This window comes from Amblyomma mixtum, chromosome 2 (genome assembly GCF_055824585.1).
Source record: "Amblyomma mixtum isolate Tamu chromosome 2, ASM5582458v1, whole genome shotgun sequence".
In the NCBI taxonomy this organism is placed as follows: Eukaryota; Metazoa; Arthropoda; class Arachnida; order Ixodida; family Ixodidae; genus Amblyomma; species Amblyomma mixtum.
The window spans coordinates 218747058-218769241 of record NC_143013.1 but is presented as its reverse complement, the minus strand read 5'-3'; the positions used below and the strand labels follow the sequence as shown (position 1 = coordinate 218769241).

The following is a 22184-nucleotide window of genomic DNA, read 5'->3' as shown; positions in this document are numbered from 1 at the left end:
TGTACAGTAACTCATGACAAGGATAGCGCTTGCAATACATACGACACTGTTGGAACAATGAAGAAATTACCATCGGAACGCGCAAACATTGACAAATCAAGCCCCCCCCCCCCCCCCCCCCGCTTCGCGTACACGTTCGCACTCATCGCTCCAGTAATCTTGCGGGTCCTTTACTGTTCAAGCGGTACTCCGAAGTACCTCGCAGGTGTAACAGACCACGGCATATTTTGAAGAAGCGGAAGTGTGTTGCTCCAAACACCATTCCGCAGTCTCAAAGACTTGTCCCAGTTAGCTTCGCTGGCAGGCCACACAACCGCATTGCTCCTTGTCGAACAAAAATATGGACCTAGCATATGCGTTTCCTTACGACTGTGTGCTACTGTGTGAGTGTGTCATTAGAAAGGTAGATGAAAAATAAAAATAAAAACGAAGAATAAATAAAAATAAAAGAATCATTTCGCATTCAACGTACGTAACTAGTCTTAAGCTCCCTCTGGGATCTTTTTCTGCTGGGTACCGTTCGGAAGAAAATGTGGAAAGTTCCCGATAGTTTCAGCTGCAGCTTCAGCGGCGGCTTTCCCGAAGTTTCGAGACGATATTTGCCCGTGTTTGCTGAGAATGGGAGCCAAAAAATTGGCAGTGGCTTAGCTCTGGTTAAGCCTGGATATGCAAGCGAAAAGCTGCAGTTATGCTTTGTTTGACGTCATGGCTATCGCAGTTCGCGCACAATTCACTGGGAGCACCACGATAACGGTGTAGGCAAGCGCGTTATCAGCCCTCCTTCCGCATGCGTGGCAACTGTGGTAAACACGCGGCTGCAACGGAAGGGCAAACGTTGGCGAGGAGGCAAGCGCGCAGTAGCCAACTCCCTTGCTACCACTTCTGGGCCTTCTTTTCCTCCTTCCATGGCGAATGTCTGCGTCTCTTCTACGGCCGCCGCTCACGCGTTCTCGCAACGCCTTGCGAAAGAACCTTCTCCTCTTGGGACGGCGGCGGCGACCGCGCGGCAGCGGCGAAGGGTAAAACGATGGCGAGAAGTGGCGACGTAGTTGCGTGACGTAGCGCGCGGCCTCTTATGGCCGCCGCCGCTGCTCACGCGTTCTCGCAACGCCTTGCGAAAGAACCTTCTCTTGGGACGGCCGCGGCGACCGCGCGGCAGCGGCGAAGGGTAAAACGATGGCAAGGAGAAGTGGCGACGTAGCGCGCGGCCTCTTTCATGGCCGCCGCCGCCGCTCACGCGTTCTCGCAACGCCTTGCGAAAGAACCCCATAGAGTAATATAGACCAGATTTTTTTACCCTCGCACGCAGGCTGCGGACGCGCGCCTACTCTCGACGCCAGTCGCCATCTGTCGGCGCGCGCGGCCCGAGGGACTGCGGGTCGCGCCGGCGCCGCGCATAGAACGCATGTTTACGTGTTCGCTTCTGCCGTTTTGTGCTCCATCAGCTAACGTATGAGGGTGTGTGCTGTGCGTCACTACTCACATTTGCCCTCTTCCAGACAGTGCTGCGGTTATCTTGTGCGCAGTTACTCGTTAACGTGACATCCGAGTGTAGTCGACCAAGTAGTGTACGGACTGGAAACCGGCACTTCTAAGCAGATTTCTGCGCTGTCGTGTCGTTTGTCGTCGCCTTTTATGTGCGATATCATCTATGATAATTTTATGCATCAGAATGTAGATCTATTGATTTGACTCAGTGGAGTAGTAACTGGATAGGCGAGCTGCAGACTGAAGGTTGTCCCGACGGAGCGCGTGTTTTCGATCACCATGTACGTGTTCGGCACCCTTGCGCTGAGCTTGCTCTTGTTCCCATTAAACACATTTCATGCAGAGGATTGTAAGCACGACCGCTACCGATTTCAGCTGCTTTTTCCGCACGCATGTTAGAGGTATCTGGGGAAAGGTTTATCTATAGTATCTTTCTGCTGTTGGTATCTACCTTAGCTTGGTTTGGTTTATTAAGGTTTTACGTCCCAAAGCGACTCAGGCTATGAGGGACGCCGTAGTGAAGGGCTCCGGAAATTTCGACCACCTGGGGTTCTTTAACGTGCACTGACATCGCACAGTACACGGGCCTCTAGAATTTCGCCTCCTTCGAAATTCGGCCGCCGCGGCCGGGATCGAACCCGCGTCTTTTGGGCCAGAGCAGAGAGCCGTAACCACTGAGCCACCGCAGCGGTGCGGTATCTACATTATTCGTAGGAAAATATGCGCGATTTCATTACATTTTCCACACTTAGCCAAACGCCTACGCAACGCTCTCACACGCGGCGAGAGCTCCTGACTAAAATAACGCGACTTCGGACCTCAGAATTAGTGAAAGCTGGATTAGCTGCTCATATCTATTCAAGCTTTTATAAATTAAGCGAAAGTACGTTTTTATGCACCAGGTTGCATAAACCATGACAAAATTTGTTTTCTGTTGGCGCTGCGACTCAGTTGAGCTCACAGCGGTAATTTGTTGATAAACAGGCGCGGCGACAAGAAAGCCGTTTGTGGAAGGGGGGGGGGGGGGCTTTATGGCCGGCAGGAAGGAATAAGAGTGCATGGGAATTGGAACTGCATACTAGCCGCACACCTAATTCTTGATATTGAATAAAAAGTTTCTTTGCGGTGGAGCACCAAGACGGAATTCGATTAAGCACGAGCGCGTTCTAAGCGCCGGCACAATTAACTTGAATGTCAAACTAAATGTCATTAAAACGCGTCAATGTTATCGCTTTGATAACGTAAATACTTCCTGCAACACAGCCACGCAGCGGAAGTATGCTCGACAATGTTTTTTTAGCGCCCGAAGCGCGGCTATATGCAGACGCGGCCGCGGAACTGCCGCAGCCCCGCAGTCCCCAAATAAACGCCCGCACCGCGGCGCGCCAGTCGGCGCAAAATGGCCGCGCCCGGGAGAGGCTCAAAATTCTGGTCTATAGAAGTAAAGAGCGGACACTCCCGTAGGCCCCAGCGGCCGACTTTTGTGCACAGCGCACCTAGCGGACCCGGGGAAACGCACTGGCCTCAGAGATGATAGGTTACAAAATGAATCTTGGAGGCTCTACTTTCATTTTCGGTTTCGTTCTCGCATGCATAGCGTCGGTTGGTGCAGATTTGCCCAGGTGTCAAGTGCACGGAACTTTGCATTGCTATTACATGCTATTAACCTACCGCTTGGAGTCACGCAAAAGAACGTAAATGCAACGACACAATCACACAAGATGATCTTGACTGAGGTGTGTTTTTATTATGCAAAACATGCTTGAAAAACATACTTCAGAAAACCTATTGGCATGAAGCTTTTGCTCACGCAGGATGGCATAACCAAGCCATATTTTACAGTTCATGAAAAGAGGCACACACACACACACATATTATATATATATATATATATATATATATATATATATATATATATATATATATATACACACTCTTTTCTGCTATGCCCGCTGGCCTTGAAGGTAATTAAATGAAAAAAAAATGTCTCCTGCTCATCCATGTGTAGCATTCTGATAAGCATCATTACAAGCTATAAATAACAGATCAAAGAACGGTGTGTCTATTCCTTTAAGCACGTGAAAACTTGTAGATTAATTTATCAAGGTGGTGTTCCTCACTTTTCGTAATGGTCATAACTGAACATTTTTGGCAGATATATATATATATAACATTTTTGGCATATATATATATATATATATATATATCTGCCAAAAATGTTCAGTTATGACAATTACGAAAAGTGAGGAACACCACCTTGATAAATTAATCTACAAGTTTTCACGTGCTTAAACGAATAGACACACCGTTCTTTAATCTGTGATTTATAGCTTGTAATGATGCCTATCAGAATGCTACACATGGATGAGCAGGAGACATTTTTTTTTCCATTTAATTACCTTCAAGGCCAGCGGGCATAGCAGAAAAGAGTGCGGGTGCATTAGAAAAAGTTGGGACAAAAAAAGACAGTGTAGTGAATATATGTACATAAACACATGAAATTGTTGATGTCTGGGAAGCAGGTTACATAAATGCACTAAGGATAGGTAACAAAAAATGTCTCACAGAACAAGTACAGATCAGAATGTCTAGATTTACGCACAACACATGGCAGAAGGTGACACCAAGGGTGATTTTGACCAAAACAGCACTGGATCGGTAGAAAATATTAGCAGGCAGTAGTTGTCCCAAGACGATGTTTCAGCTATCAGACGTGATGGGTGTACTTGCAAGATGTGCAGCGTCAAAAATAAATACGGCTACGCTTGAAGTTTACAACGGTATTTTAAACTAACTGAATGTGGATGCTTTCGACGAGTAGAACTGAAAGTAAATGAAAAGAAATATAACACATGTGTGCACAGACTGACGTCTCCACAGAAATTCAGCTTACGTTGAAAACAAGTGGCAACATTAAACAATTAAAATGTATACCTGCTGTCTCGTGGCAAACAGAAGAATTTTGTGCCTGGCTTCCTTCGAGTTTTTTCATTGTTGCCGCACCACGTGACACAGCAGTACCTGCCGTAGCCCCACTTCCCGGTGGCATGGCCTGAGAACATAGAAAAGCCACAATTTTGCATATCGGCAAATTCCTGCGTTGAGATAAACCTAATGAACACTAACAAAAATACAAAATACACAATTCCTCACAACGCATGCTACGCGTAGCTAACCAAATTCACACAAAGGCGATATCATAGTTGAATTCACATCTCCTGAAGCCGCCGTGTGCAGCTTTAGTAAATAAAACAAACGGCCCTCGCGCCGAATGCTACAGTTATGCGCTATTTCTTGTTCGAAATATGCGTATTTAGGGCTATGCCCCCCAGCGAGACACATAGAGGAATATTTACGTGCAGACAGTACAGCAAGAATAGCGAACTGCGGTCTTACCAAGAAACAACCGTCGCAGCACCACAGCAGTACACAAAACGGACGTGCCCACGAAGCTTGCAGACGCCGCAAAAAAATACAGCCGCTCACACCGTCGGTCCGTCGCTCACTGCCGCCTGGACGTGCTTGCCCGTTGGCTTGACGCACTTAAAAAACGCCGCTGTTGCTGACGTAACTGCGGCCGTAGGCGCGCAGCGCACGTCACTGCAAGCCAAGATATGCCAAGACCATACTCTTTTTCTTTTTTTTTTTATTTGCACGTTGAGTGCCATCTGGCGGAAACGGGGAAGCGCCGAACTCGGCCGCGAAAGGGCCCGAGTGTCCGCTCTTTACTTTTATGTTACTCTATGCCCTCTCCTCTTGCGACGGCGGCGGCGACCGCGCGGCAGCGGCGGGGGGTAAACCGGTGGCGAGGAGAAGTGGCGACGTAGCGCGCCGCGGCGGCGCCAAGGGGTGGCTCACGCGAAGCGCGGTGTTGACGAGCCTAGTGGAGCTTTTCGCTTCAAAAACATCTTGCGGGTCGGTTGCATGAGTGATCACGTGTCTGTGCAGTAATATAGGCCGGAGATACAACACGCAGCGCCTTCACATGTGGCTCCACCTGGCTGCTCGCATCGCTCTCGCGACGGGCATCGAGCCGTCGGCCACCGCCGTGCTGGCCCTGATGGGCGGAATTCTCGGCAAGGCCCACACCGAGCGGCGCTGCCTGACGCTGTTCGACACCGAGGTGCGGCCGTTCGCCTTCGACCGGGTGCGGGCCATGCTGCACACCGACGACGCAGCCGCCAGGGGCAGGGTGAGCGCGCTTGGCGTAGTGTGCCTCGGTACCATGGGGGAAGGAAGGAACTCATGGGAGGCGGTTACGTCATATTTTTTGGAGCCGCTCCCCCCGTTGTGGAAGCCATTATGGAACTCCTCTTAACAGCTTACCGCTCTTATGCAGACAGAATCAATGGCGTACTGATCCTGCAACAGCGATCTTTTCAGATTTCGTGACCTGTGGTCTTACCCTGATGTCATAATTAACATAAAACTGAAATTGACCATTTTCAATATCAGGGGACTCAGGAATGTTTGGCTTATGGGGTTTAACGTCCCAAAGCGACTCAGGCTATGAGAGACGCCGTAGTGAAGGGCTCCGGAAATTTCGACCACCTGGGGTTCTCTACCGTGCACTGGCATCGCACAGCACACGGGCCTCTAGAATTTCTCCTCCATAGAAATTCAACCGTCGCGGCCGGGATCGAACCCGCGTCTTCCGGGTCAGCAGTCGAGCACCATAACCACTGAGCCACCACGGCGGACTCAGGCATACCGAAAGATCTGTTCAAGAAGCTTTCAGCGCTTGTTAAAGCTAGACGCCAAGCGTTGCTGCTAATTCAATTCGCTGCCATTACGGCGCCGAGTCAGATTGGTACAACCTCTTCTTACCTTTTACTGCTTTGCAACGAGGCAAAACGCGGTAAGCGGGTAGTGCTAATCCTTTTCGGCGTTTTTCTGGTAACCCCAAGATTGCTTGCACCAAAGCAGGATCAAAATCGACAACTAACTGCTTCGTGTTGAAAGGGAATATTTTTTTATTTCCGAGCTGGTCACCCGGATATTAATAATTGAAAATTTGGAGCGTCCACCATGGTACCTGTTAGCTGATCACATGATCTAAAATGTTCGATGTTGCCACATTAGTACACCATGCATTTTTTCCACCCCAGAGCGGCAGGCTATCAAGAAACTCTGTCGTAATTAATGGCTGCAACAGCGGCTGGAAAGAATGTACAGATGCTGTGCTTACGGCGCTTTCGCATTAGAGTCCGTACACTCTAAACAGAGAGGACTAAAAAGAGAGTAAGGTGTCGTCTAGTGCACTCCTTTATATAAAAGAGAGCACGCTAGTGCACAGATTACTCCCTTTTTACACCAGTGTAGACATATTCGTGTTTAAGGTGCATACTATGCACCCATGAGTTGTACTACCGCTCTGTTTTGTCGTTCGGACTGCCTCAACAAGCGTTGAAATTGGTCCGTCTGTTTAAAATAAATATCTTTTTTTTTGTAATTGTGAACTCCGTGCTCTTGAAAACTTTGCTAGAACCTGTCAACGATTTTCAGTTTCATGGTTATAGCGGCCAGCATGGTACGTACCTCTTAGGATCACGCGATATAAAACGCTTGATGTTGCCTGGTTGTATGTCCTGCATTCGCTACGCAAAGTAACAGCAGGATGTCAACACGCGTTACCGTAACTGTGACCACAGTGAGAAATAGCTTGGAGCTGGCAGTCATGGGAGTACGGCCGCCGGTTTATACCGTCAATTACGATACGATATCTACAATTACGATAGTTATATCGTAATTGTGGCCACGGCGTTGCAGTTGATGGTGCGTAGAAAACTGTAGTGCTTATCGGCGGCAGAGTTCGTATGCCGCTGCACTGAAATGCGCACGCACAGGAAGCCTACATGTAAACAGGAAATAGGATGAAAGAGAATGAGGATAACTTTCCCGCGCAGAATGGCATGCTGCTCGGATCCCTTCTCTTCCGGTATAGTGTACTTGTAGACTGTGCTTCCGGTTTCACATAAAATGACGTCACAATAGCCTCTCCTACCTTTTCCTTCCTCCTTAGTGTCGGTCGTCTACGAACTATAACTGGGCCACTGCATCCTTTGAAATGCGCGCATACGAGTTGCGTGCAAATGAAACTGAATGCGGTTATGAGAGAGAGGTACAGTGACGCGAGGTCTGAGGGTGTTCAATAGGCATGCTGCCCAGGGTAACTCCGGATGATCTTTGAACATTTCGAGCTGACTAATACGTTGCATTTATCGGACTTGCCCAGCTTAGATCAGATTGATACTTCTTCGAAATAATTATTAAACAGCAAGAACGAGGAAACTGAAACCGAAACTGGGTTTCTATAAAAGTATGGCGTCAGGATAGACCAAAAAATGATGTCACGGACACTGTCACGAATCCTCTGGAGTGGGCGTTGAATCTTCACAGCAGCGACTGCAAGGTGCAAGGAACTAGAAAATAGGACACGCTGCATGGGATATACTCGGGGACAGTTTTTCTTGGCAATGCAGAAGAGCCTAGGCAGGAAAGAGAGAGAGACGGGCCTTGGCCTCCGTGCCGTTGTGGGTGTTTTCTCTTTGTCGTTCGGGTTAGGGTTGCGGAGAGTTCAAAGGGGCAGGTTGGAGGGGGGTCGCTAGGGCTGAGCAGCCCACTCCTCCAAGGCACGGGGACAAATGCCTGTCTCTCTTTCCTGCCCAGCCTCTGCTGCATAGCCAAAAAAGTTTTCCCTCGCGAATAGCTTTGATTATTATTTGTCTGAAATGATAAAAAAACAAGGTGTAGTTTTTTTCTTCTACAGCAATGGCAGAGTACATATAGACGGGAGTGTTGCTCGTAACTGCCGTAACGTTACTAACGGAAGGTTGCCCGTAGAAATCACCCTGGTTGCTTTGGTTTATTGGGGTTTAACATCCCAAAGCGACTCGGGCTATGAGGGACGCCGTAGTGAAGGGCTCCGGAAATTTCTACCACCTGAGGTTCTTTAACGCGCACTGACATCGCACAGTACACGGGCCTCTAGAATTTCGCCATCGAAATTCGGCCGCCGCGGCCGCGGGATCGAACCCGCGTCTTTCGGGTCAGCAGCCGAGCGCAGTAACCACTGAGCCACCGCGGCGAGGCTCACCCTGGTTGAGGCCACAAAACTAGATAATTTAAAACTAATTTGCGTTTAAAATTAAGCTGCGTTGCATCGCGTGGGGACGGGACGGGGTGCCGGTTTCTCTCGTTTACGGAGCAGCTGCGCAAGGCCTCCACCGCTTGTGCTCCTGAAATTTTTCAGGCACGAACGATGCGACGGAGCCGCGGCAGCCCTGTGGCGACGACGACGCCGGCTTTTCGACCTCACAAGTTCCTTAACGCTATCGCGTTAAAAGTAACCGAGCCGCCATGATGGCGGCTAGGAAAATGAAATTCAAGTATAATGACTTCATAAATACGAACGGAATTCTCAAGTACTTTTGAGAACCGGTCGTCGCACTTGACCACGCAGGCATCTGTTTTAATACCTTGGCTTTCTCCTATTCAGGTTTTGATTGCCCTGGTCGTGTTTCATTTGTTCTGGATCTTGGAGCGGGTTTACTTCTGTTGTTAAGTACGCGTATTTGCAGTGGTGCAAACAAAAGACTAAATCGCAGCCATATGCCAAACCTTTGAGAAAAAAAAAAATTAGAGCAAAATAATTGATAGGGAGTAGTTTCCTCGTTTATCGCAATAGTAAAACACACATTAAAAACACTCTGTAGTCCTGAGGTAACATACGTTGACTTAAAAAAAACTAGAGGTACACCTAAGTACTTTGTGTTGAGAATGCGATAACATCAACTGTTATTGCTTTTATGAAAAGTGACGTCCCTCCCGGTTTGCCGTCGTCACTACCTTCCAGCAAATGGTAATGCTTCCGTCCGGTGACGTCATTTTTCTCCAGCCAATGGGAATGATCCGGTTTGGTGATGTCACTTCCCTCCAGCCAATGCGAATGATCTGGTTTTGTGACGTCGCTTTCTCCAGCCGATATGCCAATTTTATGGCCGACATCCCATTTTGGATCCATGGGGCCTCTTATGCTATAGCATTAAAATTGGATTCTAATGAGTATTTGACAATCGCTGTGGTTGCCCGTGCACACGCTTTGCGCCTGTTCATATCAGCTCACCACTCCCTTTCCCCTGCCTCTCTTTTCTTCCCGCACTCGTAGGAGCTGTACGCCAAGTTTCATGAGTACTCCAAGATGTTCATGCGTAACGCTACCTTCGCAGGCCCCGATCTCCAAGAATACATGGTCCACAGGGTGAGTGGAACGATTTCCTCTTTGGACAGTATAATATCTTCTCTGAGTCACGCATTAACCCTGCATAACGCCTGCTCCTCCTTCCCTGGAAGTATGAATCGAACACATTTGCGACAGCAAATTTATCATTAGTGATGTTAAACCACCGCAATGCCCGACGCTTCCTCTCTTAATTCCATGTGCTTTCGAATGTTTCCGCCCTTATGTGCTAAGGCATTCATTTTCTTGCTTGAATGTTAGCCTTAGTCAACTCAACGAATCTAATGTTGCGTATTCACATCTCGCTTGTGCGCTGCAAAGGAAGCACCAAGCGAAATCCCGCTTAAAATAGGCTAGGCAAGCCCTTATCGCCACCAGTCACGAGAAGCTACGTAGGATACGGGCGTACACTGTAGTAGTAGCATGTGTGGTTGAACGTCTCGATGCTGTACGTGGGCTATGGATGCCCCTTAGTGGATGGCCTGGAGATAAATTTCGAACACCTGCGGTTCTTCAGTGTGCACGGACGCCAGGCAGCACTCGATTGCTTTTGCATTTCGACTCCACCGAAATGCGGCCACCACGGCCGATACCGACCACATTACTGTTCGTTGCTCACAACGTATTAATGCGAGAGCCTTCAATGCCTCATCGTTGTCGAGAGAAGGTTGTCAGCAGAGATATCACGCTTTTCTAGTCAGACCAGAAAAAAAAATCTTTGTGCACGATGCTATTCAAACCACCATGCTTCCGTTCCGCAGACGAGCGCGCTAATGGCTACGCTAATGGCTGCAGTTCTTGTCTAGGACGCTGGAGAGTGTTTGCAGAAAGGCGTCGAATCAGGCGGATGCCTCCCAAACGCCCTCTAGTGTCTCCAGCATTTAATATTCACAAACAATTCTATACTTAATTAACATCTTAACCACACATTAGTGACACAAGCAGCAACACCGCACTAAAGGCTTTCGCCTCACCGCACTTTAGGTCAACAAAGTGCCCCCCTGAATTTTTTAATAAGTAACCGCTAATGAAATAAAAGCAATTTTGGATGGTTTGATTGATTTATGAGGTTCAACGTACCATAACGACTCAGGCTATAAGGAACTACGCGGTGGAGGGCTCCGGATAATTTCGACCGCTTGGGGTCTTTAACGTGCACTGACGCCGCACAGTGCCGGGCCTCTAGCATTTCTCTTCCATCGAAATGCGACTGGCGCTGTCGAGATCAAACCAGAGCCTTTCGGGCCAGCAGCCTAGCACATTAACCATTGAATCAGAGGAACCTTATACTAAGTCAACTAAGGAAACCGGTTAGCTTTCCCAAACGGAACCTGATAATAGAGCATATTCGGTTCATTATCCGGTCACAGAAAATTGCCTCCATCATAACCAACCTCTAATAGAGCCTTCAGGATTGCGACAAAGCATTCGATTCAGCCGAAACTTCGGCTGTCATGCAGGCATTGCGTAACAGGGATGCCGAAAATACATATATAAATGTGTTCGAGAATAATAGGGGCCACAGAGCTACCGTAGCGTCCCATATGATAAGGGGCAGAATATACCAATGCAGAAGGTTGTCGGGCAGGAAGAGACAAACTATTCGTGGTTATTTCTTTGTTACATGTTTGGACTGTCAAGAACTAGGGATAAAAACGACTGAATTTTCTATTTTCAACTAGCAATTTTTCTGATGATGATACTGCCGTGGTAATCGCAGCGCATGACTGATTCATTGCATTTGTCAACAAAGAACGTGGTCCAATTCATGAACACGCCGTCCATCATGCTTTCATATGAAGAAACCGAGTTTTTAGAAGATCACTAGTTAGAAGGCTAACGAAAGAAACTTGCAGGCTAATGAAATGCTTGAAACCGAATTCAGAACAGCGCATCGAGCCATCGGAAGAAAAGTTACGCGTGTGAGGTTAAGAGACAGGAAGCGAGCAGAGTGCGTCTCCGGAACAAACGTAAGTTAATGATACCTATTTGAAATGAAGAAAAGGACATGAACATGGACAGCATATGTACAGAGGTTAGATTGGGCTAAAGAAAAACAATTGCCCTGTCCGCACCGTCTTGCAACACAAAGGGATATGCACAGCGCGAATGCAAGATAACCGATGATCGTTAAGGGAAACGGAGTGGATTCCAAGAGTAGGCAGACGTAGCGGTGGGCGACAGAACAGGCAGAGGTATGACATTAAGTTTACGGGGGGTAAGGCGGCTGCAGCTGGCAGAGGAAAGGGTGAATGGAAGATCACTGAGAGATACTTTTGTCCTGCTGTGGACGTAGTCGGGCTGATGATACCGAGGATCTTTTTGTCGCTTAATTTTAGTCTCAAATATATTTACGGATCGTAAATTTAAATTGCTTGGGGGTATGTACAGAGGGTGGCCTTTGCACAGCTGCTGCTCGAATTTTCCTCGGTCGTAATGCTTTCACTGGAAGCATTTCTTTTGTCGTTTGACTAATTGCGACGCGCAAGCGATTTACCCTTCTTCCACGCATCTATCCGGCTGTCAGATGGACGAACTGCGGCTGCTGTTTATGTATCCGTTCAGCAACATGACGGACGATGAAGTCGGTCAGTACCCGCTCACCAGACTGGTGTATCAGGTGAGCGCCTTCCTGCTTTACAACCGAGGCCATAGCTGGCGATTACGGCTTTAAGCGACTTCTGGCAGCTGGCCGTAGATACGGCCATCGCCATGCTCACTGGATGCGTTGAAAGCGAAAGCAGGAAGCGAAGTGGTGAACAGAATTGTTACGCAAGCGATTTCTGTCGGCAGACTGGCTTGTCGCGCTCCGCTGACTAAGCAAAACCACGAAAAACGACACCGGTAATCTGGTCAGTCAGGAGGCATTTAGGCCTAAGATTTAAGCCTAACATTTAGGCCTAACATTTAAGAGCATCAAATAAGACCACTTGAACCAGCCAACGTGTAAAAGCCGAAATATAAACGTCACCTTTTCGAAATCGCTCTAGCGGACGGCAAGCCTGTAGCGTGGAAGACTTCTTTCGCCGAAGCCGTAGCGGGCAAGAGTCAACGATGTGCGGCCGATCAACACCGCATCATCTTTGGCAAATGAATTCAGAGCATTGCGTGAACCTGGGTACTAAAACTTTCCGAGCAACGACTAACGGAATGTGGTTATTGCAACAATAACGATACATAATGAGCTAAGAGGAGAACCGAGCTGAGGAGTCAAGTTAGAGAACAATTATCAAAGTGGCATTGCTAGATAGGCTTCTTCGAGTCCACAGGTGCATAAGCTAAGCTGCGCGCAAATCTCCTGATGTGAGGGTAACAAGAGCAGCAAGTTGGGCTTGGTCCTGTTTTTCCTTGTGCCGATTTTTTTTTCTCGGTTAGCTCATATCAATACGTAGCAGTTTGCCCAATTTGAAGTCGAATGCTTACCGGCCGTCTGGACAGATCGGATCATGGAATGTCTTTGGCTAATTATGTTATGTTGCAGCGTAGCCCGATTCTGCGGTTCTCTTCCGCGTTGCACAAATCGCGCCTGCACAGCAGTCATTCGCTTCAGCAACAGGCATTCCTGAGTGCTCATAGTGTATGAGCCACGTGCTGCTAGTTTACGAACATGTGGAAACGCATGGACAGCTACAGCAGAATCACTTTTGTATGTGGTGGTCAGCCCGTTTATATAAAGACGTGACCACGCTTGTCCAGAGAGCATGATCTGAAAACTCTGTAACTGGTTTAAAAATTTGCTTTTTTCTTTATCTGGATAGCACCGCTCGAGCGCTCTAGACAAGGATGCTGACCTCTTGTGTTTACTGCGCTCGCAAACTGCCTTTTACGTGTGTCTAAATGCTAAATGCACAACTCATTTTCGCAGCTGCCCACAGTAAGTATATCGTTTTTGTCTTGCTTCAAAAATGGCCTTGTTTGGAAGGAGCTGTGGAAACCCTGTCATAAAGTGAGAAAGCTTATTGTAGGGTCACTATTAAGCAAAGTGTCGTACGTTCTGTGTTTTGTATTCATGCATTACTGACATTCTCTGGATGCGAAAAAGCACACTTTCTCTCAGGCCAATCGGACACAGTGCACTCTCTCATATCAGTCATTTTTTTAGGGGCAAAAATAGAAGTTACGAGTACTTTACAACAGCTTCGCTATTGTAGTTAAACTATTTTTTTTAAAACTCCTGTGTGCTGTGTACATGAGCGGCTTACAGCGCTGCGATGCGCACCTGAAAGGAATGCAAATAGACAAGGCATAGCGCCTATTAGATTCTACCGAATCGAACAGCCCATGTGCAGCCTTCTCAATCGTAGTGAATATTACTGAATTTATAGTGAAAAGGATTTCAGCCTATCCACTAGAAATTCACTAGGCTATTCACTAAACGTAGTGAACAGACTTTCAGCCTATTCACTACGGTGAGGCACTGAGCCTTGCACAAAATTCACTGGAACTTCATGTCGTTTACAGGCTGGCTTTCGTGCTTATTATTTGCGGCGACTTGCACAGCGGCTATTATAAGTTGGCAACCTTTCATAGAAAGGAGACTTATATTGCAGCGTCGTTGATTCCATGCCTCCAAAAATGTCGCCCTCTAAAAGCATGGCACATTGTACATGCATTTCTTGTGAAGTTTGAGAATTATTGCCATTTCTCTAACGGGAACGGCTAATGAAGAACAAAAAAAAATGTGAAGCAGCCCTTTTAGCAACACACAATTATTCGCCAGTGCTTCAATACAAAACATATTGGTTTCACACGTACAAACCCATCCAGTATCTCGTGCGTTCCCATCCACTCGGGTTTCGTGGAGACCTGAGTATCGACAAGACCGACTTGTCCTCAGTTTGGAGAATGTTGACCGCTGAGGCTGCTGGATACAGATACATGAGAGCGCTGAACGATAAACACTGTCTCTTGAGCGCATCCTCGCAATACTAGCTGTTCTTTCGCTGTGTGCGGTCTGTAGGGAGACTGACCGATGGTTGAACAATTGGGCGGCAGCGAGTAATCGTGGTTTTAGACCAAAAACAGGCGAATGTCTGGGCCAGCAACTGTTAGTTATTATCATTTTAGTCTGTCTTGGCTTACGGTGAGACGTGCGGACCATGACAGTCATTGCGAGGTCATAAGTATGTTCAACAGTGCTGGTGCCGTCAAAATAGCAAGCGTGCAACAGATTCCCGCTGCCCGTTGTGGCACCTGTCGGTGCGGGCAGGGCTCTTTTATTTTTCTTTCTTTTTAAAGCCCTTTCTAACGTATTTCGCATAACTGCTGTCGCGGACTCTTACCATCTGACGGGGTTGAAAACTTGCAATTTTTTTTGACACAGCATTCATCAGTACAGCCTTCTCTCGGAGAAGAAGGGTGTTCAGTATACGTAGTAGCATTTTATTTTAATAACGCAGAGAAAGGTTGGGTGATGAGTATTGCATTATTGGATAGATGCAAAGGCATATTTCTTCGCTCATTTCTTTGCCTGCAGCCGATTCCTGTGCCGCAGAACGCCACTTTCTGGGAACATCTCTCTCTGATCAAGAAGGCAATTTGGGACAAAGGAATGCAAGACCATCGCTACGCCCACAATTTGACGTGAGTACGCGAGTGATGTAAAAGGACCAGAAATCGGTCCTAGCACGCAGGTGCTAGTTTAAAGGAATAAATCTGGGCGGCGGGGCAGGTGTTAGAGCAAGGCTCTATTAGTGCACATGTTTATGCTCAGAAGCTCAGGTAGGCGGTTAGCAGTGACTACTGTCCTTACAATGCGCTACTGTCCTTACAATGGCCCCGCCGCGGTGGCTCAGTGGTTACGGCACTCGGCTGCTGACCCGAAAGACGCGGGTTCGATCCCGGCCGCGGCGGCTGAATTTCGATGAAGGCGAAATTCTAGAGGCCCGTGTAACTGCGATGTCAGTGCACGTTAAAGAACCCCAGGTGGTCGAAATTTCCGGAGTCCTTCACTACGGCGTCCCTCATAGCCTGATTTCCTTTGGGACGTTAAACCCCAATAAACCAAACCTGTCCTTACAATGTCATCACAAACATTCGATTCCGTTTGAACTCCAGCTCTGGTGCCTCTGATTTCTAATCTTAATTTGTGGCCTCCCGTGTACTGCGAACTTTGTGAACTTGAACTTTGAACTGTGAACTTGAACTGTGAACATTGTGAACTGTGAACTTTTTAGTGAACTTTGGCCAGCCCTTTTGAAAGACTCGTTCAATAAGCCCTCACCTGAGGTCGCTTTCTTCTTCTGCAGGTGGATGCACTTTAGCACCCTGGAGAATGAACCCCGGTACAGCACGTATCTCCGAGCGTTGTGTGAGTTTGCACGTGTGCGCGTGTGGATATATTGCCATAGGGAATGACAAGGATGACGTAGAGATGGGGAACATACATAGATAACTCGGAACATTTATTCTGTGCGAGCGAAAATTCACGTCAGAAACTAAGCACACGTCGTTCGAGGATAGGCATATCACATCGCAATGGACACGTCTGCAAGCGCGCGGAGCGAAAGGCTCAGCAGCTACGGGAGCCACCGCCGTAGCTACAAGCCTTTGGTTATGAATATAAACACATCGTGGAACAAAGTCACAGATGGCTGTCACACGCAGATGGTTCTTCTCGTCGTAATCGGCGTTGATCATACGGCCATATTTCTGGCAATCAAATAGCAGCTGATTAGTTCTGCAGTTCTTGTTTGAAAAAGTTACCGATATATGACCGTCGCAATCCTACAAGAGTCTGTAACTAGGGCGTATTTTTTTTGTGGCTATTCTTTGTGTGGTTATTTTGTGGCTATTTTGGGAGTAGTTTCACTGAGAATTTTGTCACGTAGCGGTGACGGCGGGTAGTCTAGAAAAGAGACGAGGGGAATTCTGTGATCAACCGAAATAAGGTGAACAGCTGTAGTAGATATTAATATAAGTTTGAATTATGCGATTCGTAGATCAACACCTGCTATGGCCGCTGATTTTCTTTTGCTTAAGGGCACAAGTCTCTCCAAGTTCGACGAAAGTTCGTCTTCTAGAGGTAGCCGCGATGGTTCAGTGGCTATGGCACTCGGTTGCTAACCCGAAAGACGCGGGTTCGATCACGGCCGCGGTGGCCGAATTTTGATGAAGGTGAAATTCTAGAGGCCGTGTACTGTGCGATGTCAGTGCACGTTAAAGAACCCCACGTGGCCGAAATTTCCGGAGCCCTTCACTACGGCGTGCCTCATAGCCTGAGTCGCCATGGAACGTTAAACTCCATCACGCATCTCTTCTGGACTGCCAGCCGTCGCCGCTGGGTGACAATATACTCATCCGAATCATAAGCTGCGCTCCTCGTAATGCACAAGTAAGAGCAGCCGTAAAAAATGTGCCGCACCTACTTTTATAAATAATAAATTATACTAGTCTATTCTCAAAGAGAAAATTATTTAATTTACTTTGAACTGAATATTTACCGGAAAATATTTCGCCTGACTCGTTGGTGAGCCAATCGTTCCGTGTAAGCAAGCATTTTTCTTAAAGGGCTATTTCGGTGTTTTTTTGAAAATTCGGCTTGATGGTCGCACTATGTCTTTTGCAGTTACCTCTCCTAGTTATTGGAAGTCTTCTTTAAATGAGGTGTAAAAAAGCTTGCAGTGACCGTAGTTATCGCTTTTGCGAAAAGCGTTGACCTCGTAATCATTGTATAAAAAAAAAACTATTGGTCGCGCGTTAAACGGTAGAAATGACGCAGACAATGACTTCTTCCTTAGATGTCTTACATTGCCATATACAGGAATAAATGTTTTGGTTCAGCCAGTGCGGATCGGGTGTCAAAGAGCAGGCAATGTCTGTAACGTCGCAAACCTATTTTTGCCCGTAGAAATCGCCTAAACTGAGGTCAGAAAAAAATTCATTAAAATTGTTTGCACAGAAATGAAACCACGTGCTGGTAGCGAACTTGCCCTAAATGATGAAGACAGAACAGAAAACACACTGTAATTGTTTCATGAAAATACACCAACCACAAAAACCTCCACAGCTGCCCCTCAAGGAGGTTGCCGCCATTCAGTTTAGTTTCATCTTAGGCGGCTTTACATGCTGTAGTCTGTTTCAAACTTAAGCGATTGACCTTAATATTAAAGCCCACGAATAATTCATATCATTCTGTGTTTGTCGTCGAGCCATTTACCTCTAGTTGGTACCCATTACCAGGAATTCGAACTGCTCCCATCCTGTGCCGCTAAGCCTAGCGACCTATGGTTACAGCCCAGGGAACTAGAATCGCTTGCTCTGAATTTCTGGAAGAGTACTACTTTATTACCAGTAGTGCTGCTATTACTACTCCTGCTGCTACTACTGCTACTACAGTATACTGTTACTGCTACAGCTGCTGCTAATACTGCAACTACTACGTAACACGACTACATACTACTACTACTCTACTATATGCTATGTGCTAATACTATACTGCTGCTACTAATAACAACATCAATGCTTGCTAAGAAGCGCGATTAATTCCACCTCGTTTTTTCCTTTGTTCAAATGATCGCTGGGAAGGGGTATAGGCGTAAGAAAGAAGAGCATCTAGAAAACACCACGCCCAGTTTCGGTAAAGAGCCTTGTTCAATTAGGGGCATACTGTTTTGTTTTTTCCTTCTTTAGATGTGCCGGCTGTCTTCTACCAGAGAATCTGGTCAATGACGGACCCCAAGGAAGCAGAGGCCATGTAAGGAGCGTCATTTTATACTCGGCCGTTTCAGTTGGCACCGTGCGGGGTTGATGATAACTGAGAGGCTATGGTTGGAATATACAGAATAAGGACGCTGACAGGAGTCGTTTGTCGCGTAGCGACAGAAATGGGAGTGTGACGTTTAGCGGTTGAAGGCGCTGTTACTGTTAAAAGTGTGCGCGAGTTTCTGTCCTTCTCTTTTAGGTTCGGCTTATATCCGGGCAGTTGTCGTGTTAACTACCGCCGTACACGCAGCATTTGCAGGCACTATGCTTGAGTCGAACCGTGGTTCCTACTTTTGGGCCGTGACCAATGGCCGGGCGATTAAACCAACTTAACCAACTCCGTGATGTTAGGATAACTGCGTGCACAAGCGAGATACTTAGAAACGAGTTGAAAGGAATTTGGGGGCAAAGGAATGCCGTGGCTCACATGCACATCAGCAAGTCACTCATCTTTGTTTGCTTAACGCAGCCTCGTCCCGAACAAGAACATAGACGAAGGCAGAAATATACGCGAACACGGCTTACGAGTTCCTCAGTACCCGTTTGCTATCTATTGAGAAGGCCGGACGGTTGTTAAAAGATAGCAGAAAATGGAGAAATTATAGGTATCAAGCGTTAAAACTAGACAAAGCCATTTTTCGGCGTGTTGGGCATACCGCAGAAAAGGATAAATGGTGGGAAAAACCGAGTAATGTAACAATTTATTTTTAATTTGACATTTACGCATATATTTATAGTATACATTTTTTTAGCATTTTGATAATGTTTGAATCAGAACTCAAATTTGGATCACATTTTCTCTTTAGGCAGTCTTTACGGATATATTTATAGTATACATTTTTTTAGCATTTTGATAAAGTTTGAATTAGAACTCAAATTTGGAGCGCATTTTCTCTTTAGGCAGTCTTTCGGGGAACCACACCGTTTTCCTCTCGTGGTTAACGTTACCGACGTACTGCAAGCAGAAAGCAGCAAACATCCACTGTCTGGCCTATCCGTACTCGTTAGCAGGACGCGGCGTAGTGTAGGCGTAGCACACAGGATACATGCAGGGATGTAGGGGAGGCCTAATGTAGCGTGTACTCATGGCTGGCACATTTGGAACAAAAGGGCAGCGATAATACGGTAATCGACATCTGTGGATTGAACCTCTGCTGCCGATGAAACAGACTTAGTGTATCTGCTCGTTGCGGCTAAGGACGAGCAACCTTTCTTTTTATGCTGCTGCACGCAGTTCTGAACTTCCCTGCTCAACCCATGAACTATTGTAATGTTTCGAAGGAATGCACGAGCGCATTTGCTGCTAACTGAAAACGTAAGCTTCTGCAAAGCCACGGCTAAGTCTTTCTGGACTCGATGCTCCTTTTTTCACCAACTGAAAGTTTCCGTATAACGAGTCCCATGAGTTCATATGCTACAATAGGGACTATATGGAGTCCAGTATGGAGCATATAGAGTCGATGTGAACTATGTGGAAACCACGTATGGAATTTTACGGACTCCATATGACGCCTTGCACAATGTATGGAAATTGTATGAAATTATGCTGAATGCTCATGGGCTCCGCGCAAAAGACATAGATTTCCATATATATTTCCATATATTATGGACCCAACATTCCTATAATTTCATACGAGCGGCTCATATAGAATGCTTCGGTAGGGTGCCGCTCTGACTCTCGTATGACCGGAGTGTCCGTTGCTTTTCTACAAGCGAGTGCAATGTGATTGGACGGTTTGCTTGCTAGTTATCTGCACGAATTTTCGTTGGCTTTAAACATCCCTTACTACCCATGGTCCTTGGGTGCATGCGATGCTTTAAGGCTTCAGGAGGCACACATATCACTGAGAACCGTAGATTCGCATGCGTTGCTTGGGAATAAAACGATCTAGCTGGACAGAACGAAGAGTAGAAGCAAGGCTGTCAGTCGCGCCTTGCTCTCCTCATCACCTGTTTGGCTGCACTCATTTTTATTTGTACCGCACATCTCACTGGCTTCACTTGAGTTCAATTACCGATTCTTATCCGCAGCCCATTGGATCTGCCGATCTTCTGGTGGCCCATACTGCATGAGATTACCGCCATGATGTCGGAAGGTCGTAAGTAAATATTTTCGCTGCTTCCAAGCATTCAGACACTCTGACCGAGATGTGACGCTATCCAGACCAGTATTCAAAGTTATGTTCTGTGCGCTGGACAGGCGAGGCTACAGGGCTACTTCCAGGGGTGGAAGAGCCCTTGTAATGCCAGCTTTGAATGCCCTGTAGATGGAAGACACGAACGTGCATTCTAGCCAACGTTGCATCAATTTACTGCACTGTGGTTCTAGAAATCTATAGCAATTCGGCGCATGTGAAACCATGATGGCGACAAGGATGCTTTTCTTTTTGTCGGCCCCTAATTTTCATTACTCAGTAGTGAAGGCGCCACGCCATCACACACACGCCGAAAAAATGCACCTCTGTGGTTATAGCGACTGGCGACCTCCCAACTTCTTAGGTTTTCTATCTAGGATTGCGAATCCTCCTCGATGCTTCTTGTCGCAATTCGCCAGTGGTCGTCGAATATGCGGCGACATCTAAGGATCTGCACCTAAAGCATATCCGTAAGGCTGATTTGTAATTAGGGCCTGTGGCCCGGCGTTAGAGACGTATCTGGATGCCCCTACGTAAGAATAGCAGTAGATTTCTTTACAAGGTGATTAGGGCGAGGGGAATGCAGCGTGCGCAGACACCACCGCCGAAGGCAACGGCATGGTCTCGCAGAACGATGTTCATACATACAACTGTGGCTTTAAAACTTTGTTATGCGCCGCAGGTACGGGTCGGTGATTTAATTAAGTGGATGGGCTGAGGCTGTAGCTAAACGCGGTGTAGTGGTACTCAGCAAATGGATGGTTTGGCCAATAGAAGCAGCCATAGCGGTGGGCATAGCGCAGAGCGGCTGAACTCTGCCACCAATAGGAGATGGGGAGGGGGAAAGGGAAGGTGTGTAGAGAGAGCAAGAGGCAGCATATAGGTGAACCGAAAACCTACATGAATCTTGCGATTTTTCTTCCACGAGGTTCCACGAGCCGCGATGATCATCATGATCGCAGCTGCGTCCACTGCAGGGGACCAATCCCTCTCCCATTGTACTTCTGTTAACTCTCTCCTGCGCCATCTGCCACAACTTTATAGCCCTGCAAGCCGCCTAGTCTCATATGGCCACCTGACTCTCGGCATTACCATGCTACGTATGCATTCCCTTGAAATCAGCACCGTTATTTGAATTGACCATCGGTCAGTTAGATGGTCAATTAAATGGTCAATTGGTAAATTGCCTTTCTCCGCACCACATGCGCCCTGCCTATGTCAACTTGCTATTATTCCCGTTTACACAGTTCGATGCGCTGCACGTAATTTAAATTTGAAGTTTGTTAGTTAGCCTCCAAGGTTCTCCCCATACGCAAGTAATGGTAGAATACGGCTATAATTTTGAATCGGGCAGAAATTTCTCAGTTACTACCCGATCGAGTGCTCCAGCTGCCACGAAACCTCAGGGCTCGATAAACAGTGACCGAGCCTCGGATAGAGGCTCTGTGTAGTGCCATATATGTCTTATCAGTAGCGTGATGATTCCAAGATTAGGCGCAATTTGTGAAGCGAGTGGACCCAACTTTTGCACTTCATCGAATTCCAGGATGCCGAACGACATTGTAACGTCTACTTTGTCTGGCCATACTCTAGGTGTGCTTAAGCTGTCGGAATGCGCA

The 22184-nt window shown here is 47.1% G+C and overlaps 1 protein-coding gene across 3 annotated transcripts in view; it reads left to right on the top strand.

Annotated features, from left to right (window-relative positions):
• Positions 1-5383: 5383 nt before the first annotated feature.
• The window catches only part of LOC149362597 (uncharacterized), a 40532-nt gene continuing 23731 nt past the window's right edge, over positions 5384-22184 (top strand). For 2 of the 3 annotated variants that reach the window (XR_016288516.1, XM_089569768.1), the window contains exons 1-7: positions 5384-5680; positions 9656-9748; positions 12255-12347; positions 15204-15310; positions 15976-16037; positions 18359-18422; positions 20462-20529. Coding sequence is in view for 2 of the 3 variants with exons in the window: in XM_089569768.1 (XP_089425894.1) it covers positions 5474-5680; positions 9656-9748; positions 12255-12347; positions 15204-15310; positions 15976-16037; positions 18359-18422; positions 20462-20529 (694 nt within the window). In the remaining variant the exon portion in view is untranslated. The remainder of the gene's footprint in view (positions 5681-9655; positions 9749-12254; positions 12348-15203; positions 15311-15975; positions 16038-18358; positions 18423-20461; positions 20530-22184) is intronic. The other variant, XM_089569769.1, reaches the window with a different exon arrangement.